The sequence below is a fragment of the Buceros rhinoceros genome, unplaced genomic scaffold (assembly GCF_000710305.1).
Source record: "Buceros rhinoceros silvestris isolate BGI_N320 unplaced genomic scaffold, ASM71030v1 scaffold14647, whole genome shotgun sequence".
NCBI lineage: Eukaryota > Metazoa > Chordata > Aves > Bucerotiformes > Bucerotidae > Buceros > Buceros rhinoceros.
The window spans coordinates 4,313-13,292 of record NW_010421669.1 but is presented as its reverse complement, the minus strand read 5'-3'; the positions used below and the strand labels follow the sequence as shown (position 1 = coordinate 13,292).

The window sequence follows — 8,980 nt, the reverse complement described above, 5'->3', positions numbered from 1 at the left end:
AGGGAAATGGGTCCTTTTCAAGTGCAGTTACCTGTTTCACAAAAGCTGTCTAATTAAGGTTTGAAATGTGTTCAAAAGTCTCATATTTTTATATTGTGACTCAGCAGTTTTGATGCTATTTTGCCAATATTGTGTCTTCAATGAGGGTGGGGGAATTTGTAATTTTATTTTATTTTTAAAGCAAGCTTAAAGATCCATAGATAGAAGTGTACTCACTCAGGTCAAAAAAGTCAGTGTTTGGACCTGGAAAGGACTGATGCTATTACCTACTTCCCACTGGTGCTTGAAACCATCAGTTTGTACCTTTATCATTTGTGACCTGTGCTTGAGTTAAACCGGTAACAAAGCATAAGAAGTGTGAGACCTAGATAAATTAATGTTGTTTGATTAATACCTCTTTTGTATTTTGTGTTTAATTTCTAGTTGCGTCTATTTTACACAGATACAAAAAAAGCTGTCCTCAGAGTAGAAGAAGTTTGAAATCGAGCCGTCCCCGGTATGGGGCTGTGACTTCCTTTTTGCAATCACTGGTCACTCAGGCAGAACCTCGCTTTGCTATGTTTGGGCCAGGTTTGGAAGAGCTGGATGACTCTTTAGTGCAAAACATGATGACATGCCCAGAAATTCTGCTAGTAGTTGGCCTGCCTCAAAGACAAATTCATGGTAATGGCTGGTTTTAATTTTTGGCTTTTTTATTTTGTAAAACACAAAAAGCACTGGGAAAGAAATGAGGAAGATGGATGCTTTTTTCTCCCCTGAAACTCAATTGCATAATTGTAAATTGAAATATTTTCTCTTTGTATTTATTCAGGACGATAATTGCAGTGAATATTTGGGATAAAACTGTAGCTGCAGTGAATTTATCATTAAATCTGCACAATGTCAGAGGGATCATTTTGCTCCTCAGACTTCTGTGTGGATTGTAAATTCCATCTCACACCTGCTGTTGTAATGGATAAATGCAGACAGGGCTTTCTTTAGACCCTGTTTGCAGTAAGTGGCTAAAAACCACACTTGTGTTTTTATACAGGAATTAAAGACTGATCCTTTGTATGATTCAGTCTTGTGGTGTCAAATGGTGTAAAGTTCATTTAGAAGCGTTAGAGGAGCAGATGAGTTATTATTTTCAATGTTTAAAAACATAGTTTTGAACATCTGTAATTTCACTTCAGTCCAAACCAGAGACAAAGATTTCTTACTTTTTAGTTAATATTTATTTCAGCACAGCAGAACTGGAATAATTCAATTGTATTTATAGAAAGCATGAAAAATGGATTTCTTAGTGCTATCTTTTTTTTCTCTGAATGCCCTTTTCAGTGCCGCTTGTTGTAAACAGACAAGAGCCTTTGCTATGCCAATTCCGGCTAAGAAACACAAGTGTAGCTCCTGTCTGACTTATGTTTTTAGGTTCAAGTCTAAGTATCAGAAACATGGAAATGCCTCATTTTCTTTTAATATTATTGAATTGATTTTAATAGTCTGGACAATTAGAGCGTGTGTAAAATTCCATTGTAAATATGCTACCCCTAACAGCAACACCTAGGCTTGGATATATCTATCAATTTTATTGCACCATGGGAGTTTTCAGCCTACCTATTCAGTAACCAAATAGTTGTAATCTCATATATTCGTATTTTTCCCTGTAGGAATTGGATCAGGAGTCAGTTTTCAGTTTAATAACAATCAAAAGTTCAATATTCTGACATTGTATTCAACCACCAGGTAAGATTCGTTCTCCACCAAAAAAAAAAAGTACAGTTTCTTGGTTATTTCATACTTTTCCACACGTTTTTCTCATGTTATGCGCACATTCACATGCATGGATATCCCCTATAAACTGAAGCTTCAATGTTTATGTTCACTTTTTCCTTTCTTCTCCAAGCGCTATATTTTCACCTGGAAGTAATAAAACTTTGCCCAGTCTTGTGACATAAGCTTCTACCTCTCTTCATAACTTATTTGATTCCCTTTTGATGCACTATATAAGTTCATCCTGGGGTGTATTTTCATGTGCATCTCACAGATTGCTAGCTATCCGTGTGTGTACACTAGAAAAAGAAAGGGGGACGGGGAGAAGTGACATTGTTTTTCCTGCCTGTTTCCTGTGCTGCCTAGACTTTCAAAATCCATTTTTTGCATTCTAATTAACCTGACTACTGAAATATTCAAATATCTTTCAGTGTGGAAAGGAGGAGAGCAAGGGAAGAGCAAGCTGTTGCAGTAAATAAGATGTTCTACCAAGAGAACAGCGTGGTAGGGAATCAGCAAGCAGTGCATTACAATGTAATAGCTCAAGTGAAAAAAGTGTGCGAAGTAGTTGATGGATTCATTTATGTTGCTAATGCAGAAGCTCATAAAAGTAAGGGGTTTCTCTTTTTTTTTTGTATTTTGTGAATGATGGGACTGTCAAAAAAGATTACAAGGAATATGTAATACATCAAAATCCATGATCTGATTCTTTGATAATCTGCTTCATTAATGCTGTTTCCTCAAGGCTTATCGAGTCAAAGACGTCCTCTATCCTGGATGCTTTCCCTCATCTCCTTGTGAGGGGTTATGGTCCCTTCTGTTCATGGAGGATAACTGATACGGTTGCTATCTAAGTATGTGTGGGAAATTATATGGATTGAAAAAAAAAAAAAACAACACCCAAAAAAACCCACCAAAAAAGAAAAAACCAAGCAAAAAATCCCTAACAAACCCAGGGGATAGGTAGAAGAAGCCTGAAATGTATTGGTGGAGGTGGTGGTGGCATAATAGTCTGGAAGCAGAACTTTCACCAGGAGAACTTCAGTAGAAGATGCAATTAGTCCAAATCAGGATAGTTCTATAAGGGCATAATCCAAATACCTATTATAGTAACCATCTTTACATACATCAAGTTTAAATGGAGAGAAAGGGCCAGCTCAGAAGAGGGTAAAGAAATTGTGAAGAGGTATACCAAAGAGAAAAATATGGTCAGAAGGGAAGGGCTGATGACTGTACAGTGCATGAGTATTTCTTAATGACTTGTTGCAATTCTGATCTCCGTGAGGTACCTGGAAAACAGTCTCGTGTTAAGGACTGGAATAGGCTGCCTGTAGAATCTGTGGGGTTTTTTAAATAACATCTAAGTGTGACATGAACACACATGTGCAATGAATGGCAATGATCCAGCCTTGTGATAAGCAGTAGATAATTTGGCCATGTCCCTTTCTAGCCCTCTGTTTCCTCAACTCTGAAATCTTAAATATTTGAAAAGTTTTAAAAGGGAAAAAAGTTCTCCCTGGTATTCGCAGATATTTAATACTCATGCATTAAAAATTGTTTCTTAGAGCACGATCGTCAAGAGGAACTGGCTCGTATTTTGGCAATGCTCGATCCAGCCCTTGGGCCTGCGAACAGACCTCTGCTAGTTTTGTCTTGTGTCTCTCATGTTGGTGTGAAAAGAATTCCGAGTGTTTACATGGCACATCAATTGCAACTAAATCTGCTACGTCAGCCGTGGATGGTACTTGTTTTCAATTCTTTATTTTCTATTTCTCTGTGTCTTAAATTTAATTTAGACTTATGGTAGTTCCTGAATTGCACCTACCTAAGCAAGTGTGTGCAACTTTTAACACTAGTGTGTGAGCTCTGAACTTAAGAGAATAATTTAGTTTCTCTGGTCCTCTAAGGTAGCACTAGCCTATCTGAATTTAGGGGAGCTAAGTGGCTTGCTGAGGAACCTAAGATCATTCAGATGGAGCCAGAATGTAAGGTAGGACAAATTGCTAGTCTTGAAGGGGGTAAGGAAGATTAAATTAATTTAAATCTTAATTTCCTGAGCAATGACCCAAGGCCTTAGAGGGTAGATTTTTCTGCCGTTTTCAGGAGACTGTTAATTGTCACTTGTTTGACATGATGTTACTGAGTTTTTGACAAATCAGTTTTTTACCTAGCATGTGAGGTCCTGAACCTGTTAGCATGCATTGAATTCTAAAGCTTGCAGCATTTTTGCTTGAAGAGTTACAAGAAGATTTTTCAAGTAGGTTCTCAGGAGTAAAGCAAGTGTAATATTCCAGATAGCTAGTGGAATGATTGAGATAAAATTGTCCTTGATACTAAGAATGCTATAGTTTCCTAATGGGTATTATAATTCGTTTTGTAGAGAATAGTGTTTTATTTTTGTACCTAACTCTTAAGAAACCTTTTTTGTCCAATGGACCTCTAAACCAGTCATAAAAATTTAGATTTGTTCTAATAATTTTTTACTTTAAGGATAGACATGGAATGATGCTAAAATGCTATTAGATCCTGTTACCTGTTATCTCCAATATATTAACTTTTTTATTTTTACAGGTGCAGGACGCTGTAGCTGCAACTTTAGCTGGATTACTGAATGGAATTGAGTGGCTCCTGGAAGAAGCAAATTGTAAAAATGCACAGTAATGGAACCATGTATAGTTTTACTGTATAGAGACTTCAGTGTTTTGCAGTTCAGATGAAGTGAGACTCTCATCCTGACATCACACTGTCAGCAGGGAGATTTAAAAGGCAAACCTGCATGTATTTCACTGCTTGGACTTTAATAATTAACATTCTTCCAACTGTAGTCCTGAATTAGAAGTACAAGTAGGGTTGCTTGGATTCCAGCAGCTGAAGAAGAAATAATTTTGGGGGGCAGTCTGGGCGTTTCGTGTTTTTTCTTTCTTTCAGGCTGAGGCCTTTAGGATGCAATCTTTTCTCAGTAGAGGTGATTAATCTCTTTTATGAATATTCATAACACCAGGTTAGTTTATCAGCACTGTCCTATGACATGCGTCACACATTTATTAAGTATATTCAGTGGCAACTTTGACAGTGACAGTGCCCAACTAAAGAAAACACACTATACCTTGTGCAGTAAGTAGCAGGTTGACAGTAAGACAGTATCTCTTTCCAAAGAGCAAATTCAGTGGGTTTTTTTTCCAGAAACAATGCCTAGACAAGGAATAACACCTGTGGCAGAATTGTCAGCCCAAACCAAAATTCTCAGAAGCAAACAAACAAACTACCATGTGTGAATTGGTGGTTTCTTGGTTTTGCTCTTATTTGTTGATCAACCACAAAATATTTCAGCATCATCTGCTTTCTGTTCCAGTGAAATTATTAGCTTGAACTGGACATATCTCTGATGTTACAAATAAAAGTTGAATCGTTAGTACTTCAGGACATTTACCAAATGTGTAGGACCTATCAGTTACTCAAATAGTTGTGGTCATTTGCAGATGTGAATTGCACTTGGCTTGAAATTTTCTGCACAGCTGAAAATATTTTTGTAAAAAGGGAAACAACGTTTTCCATATTGATGTCATTTGGGGTAGTCCTAGCCTTTCACCTTTTTGATGTTTTTAATTATTGGACAAATGTTCAGAAACAATGTCTTGCCTGTGCATGTATTTGTTTTGTTCTGGGTTGGTGTTATCTGTCCATCTGTCCACACCGCCCGCCACCCCACCACCATCCCCGAAACGTGATAATCTCACAGTTTTTTCTTGGTACACATTCAGCTATAACTGCCCTCTACTTGTTTGATGTGTATGATGCTCAACACAGCTATGTCAGAAATACTCCGTTTGAGAGGTTCTTTTATTTTTTAATTAACTAGGACAGACACAGGAACTTACTCTATTTTTGGGGGGGGTGTGTGTTTTTTTTAATCTTTTTGAACAATTAACAGTTTTCTAGATGTTTTTGTATGCCTTCTAATCAGGACATATGGTGATTTCAAGGCACAATCCATGAAAAGCTATACTATGATATTTCTGTGTTTTGTCCTTTTAAAAAATAAGGTATGTGCTTTGTGCTTTAAAAGAGAGAAGACAATAATATGAGAATTTGGGGGAAAATTCCATGCCTTGTGTCTACATGTATGTGACTTTCCTGCTAGTTATAGTAATTTCATAATGGTTTATCTGTAGCGGGTTGAATAAAACAACCTGTTGCTATGTTAGCTACGACAAATATGGGGGATTTTTTATGTAAGAAGCTTGTTCTGCTTTCCTCATGAGGAATAAATTATTTTTTCAAGAATGATATTTAAAGTCTTTCTGTGTGTTAAGCCACCCCTGCTGCATGCAATGTCTGCAGTAATTCTGTCATACCATAACCTTAGTCATCATTAGTCATTAATGAACAATGTTATTGTATGTTATCTGTTTAGTTAACAGATATTAATTCACCGACTTTTCAAAAGGTCAAGGTAATGTAGGAAATATAATTTTTTTCTTAATCTAAAGATCATCAGCTGTATTAACTTAAAGACAGGATAATTTAAAGAACTTAGAGTTTCACCGATGCAGCCCAGTAAACAAACAGTGGTCATTAGAAGTCTGTGCAGTCACAGAGCTCCAGCATCATCACAATTGCAGAGCTGATGGTGGGGTAGCTTGCGTGATTCAGTACAGTATAGGCAAGAAAGGTGAGCACGTGCCCTGTGCAAAGGAACAGCTTAGATGCCCAGAGGTATGCTGTGGAAGAGACTGTGTGCCTGTTGAGAATTCATATGCCAAATAACTGCAGAGATGGACTGCAGATTTCATTTAGCACTACCTTCCTATTTCACCTGAAACATTTACTACTATTTAAATTCCCGAGTCTGTTGAGTTTAGAAGCACAGTAAGTCAATTAATCTTGGGACTTAAATTGTTAAAAATTCAAAATTAGTTGGATACAGAATATTAGAATGAAATAAAAATTAAATTGGAATTAAATGAGAATTAGAATTAGAATTCAAATGTGCTTAGTATGAAAAACACCATTCATTTAATCTATTTGGTTTTGCATTTATCACAGTAAATGCAACTGTGATGGGTTTGTGATAAATAAAACCATCAGGATCTGAGGCCCAGAAATCTTGCTGTCCTTGGGATGAAATATCCTAACAGTTCTGCAAAGAAAAACGCTTTCCTGCCCACTGAGGCAGGAGGTTTATCCAAACAGTGGTCGCAAAAGAAAAGGTTTAAATGACAATACGTGTGATTTATAAGTAACCTCAGTTTCTGAGGCTTCCACTGAGCAGCTTTCCCAAAAGAGAAGGTGTCTGTGGAGATGCTAATTTTCGAGTCTTTGACACGCGGAATAACAAAAGCGCCCGCTGCCGTCTCGAAAGCAGTGCGGGAGGGTACCCGCCGAGCCCGCAGGACAACGGAGGCAGCGCGCTGACAGCGCCCCCGTAACTTGCTCGGTGTTTCGCAGTTTCTGCGAATGCGGCTGCCTCGGGTGGCCAGAGGAGGCGATGGGGGCCCTTCGCTTCCCTCCAGCTTCGGAGGGGAGTTGCGGCTCCTTGTGTGTCCCACTGGGTGGCACTGCTGATCCGCACTAGCCACTGACGCCGCCCACGCAGCATCCCTGCACCCTTTGTCAAAATTGCTTCAGGTAATCAGTTTACTTCCTTCTCAGATATGACAGCAAGTAGATGCAGTTGTAGAAAAGCGGAAATCAACATGTTTTTCACAGGCTTGTAACAGGTGACATGTTGTCTCTTCTTTTAATCTGGAGGGTATCAGTATTGATTTGTGTGGCAGGCTGAGTATTGCGACTAAAGAGATTAGCTGGAGTTGATATCAGAAGGATATATGGAAATAACTGCCGGCATCGTTGCAAGGCAATTGATGCTTCAGTCTGATTTAGCTTTTCAGTCTGTGATTTAGTTTTGTCTTTCGTGCCATATTAGCACTAGTTATTATCCTTACGTACAAGAGTACTGAACAAAATTACTTTCCTTACGTACAAGAGTAAAGCAGTAATATTCTTTGGGTGGTTACAGAAGGTGTTATTACAGCTAGAGCTTGTGCTTAAATCTGGGGCCAGAGAAGATCTGCACACGGGCTGCTCTCAGTTTGCTCAGGATGAAACTACAAATCAAGAATATAGGAAGGCATAGAGCAGAGATGTTCCACAGGTGAGACAGAGCAATGGCAAAACATGGTGGATCTGGATAGTGAGGTACATTTAAGAACCAGTGAGATTAGACTGTCTCCCATGCTAGCTCACTCCTCCTTCAGAACTGCCTTTGCTATGTCTACCCTTCCAAGCAGGGAGGTCACAGCTGGCCAGTATCTGGCAGAAAGTCCTGTCTGTGTACGCTGTGCACCTGCTCACAGGTACCAGTTTGGGCATTACTGGCCAAGGTTCCTGGGCACATGCTCCAGCCTCTTAGCTATCCTTGCTAGATTCTGTCTGCTTTACATCTCACATACTCCAGGCTTGAAACTGGATACCCTGCTCTAGATCCAGACAAGTCCTGGGCAAAAGGGAATGAGCACTTGTCTTCAGTGTAGCCCAGTATGTGGTTAGCCTTTATCACAGCATGGGCACATTGCTGAATCCAGGTTCACTGGTCCAACAGGAGCTCACGATCCCTTTTGCAGAGCTGGTCTAAAACCAGTTAGTCCCTGACCTGCACTGATGCGCACCCCCTCATGGACTTTGAATTGCCTTTGCTCAACGTTTGGAGGTTCCTAGACCACCTGCTGACCCACTGAATGCACACTTGCAATATTTCCATCTGTCTCTGCACAAGGAGCATAGTTTCTCTGGGAACACTGGCCCTACATGTGACAGCTTGCAGAATCAGTCACCAGACGGGAGAGAAAAAAAGTATTCAGTCTTTTCCTGAAAGCTGAAATCAAATCAAGCCATCTGCTAAATCAAAAAAAGAAAAAAAAAAAAAAAGAACAATACGAGGCTTAGAGCCTCAAAATAAATTCCTCCATAGTTTGGGAAACTGCTGGGAGGTGAGAGCTGTGAGGATGAAAGGCTGGTATTGACCCAGAAGTCTGTTTCACCAAGGTCTGAAATGTGTGGCATTGTGAAACAATCCTGATGACAACCCAGAAACACCCAAGGTATTAATTAAATTATTTAATACTACTCTCTGCAAAGTGACAACAGTAAAATAAACTCTTCTGTTTGTTCTCAGGAATGACAGACAAGAAACTGAGGTAGGTAGAGAGGGACTGAGGGATTGAGGGCTGCA

General features: G+C 39.1%; 1 protein-coding gene across 1 annotated transcript in view; it reads left to right on the top strand.

Moving 5' to 3' along the window:
* FBXO4 (F-box protein 4) overlaps positions 1–4,410 on the top strand; it is a gene marked incomplete at its 5' end in the record, with an annotated part of 5,786 nt that extends 1,376 nt beyond the window's left edge. Inside the window, 5 exons of the mRNA XM_010139771.1 lie at positions 443–663; positions 1,647–1,722; positions 2,181–2,359; positions 3,315–3,490; positions 4,321–4,410. Of these exons, the coding sequence (XP_010138073.1) occupies positions 443–663; positions 1,647–1,722; positions 2,181–2,359; positions 3,315–3,490; positions 4,321–4,410 (742 nt within the window). The remainder of the gene's footprint in view (positions 1–442; positions 664–1,646; positions 1,723–2,180; positions 2,360–3,314; positions 3,491–4,320) is intronic.
* Positions 4,411–8,980: the final 4,570 nt, after the last annotated feature.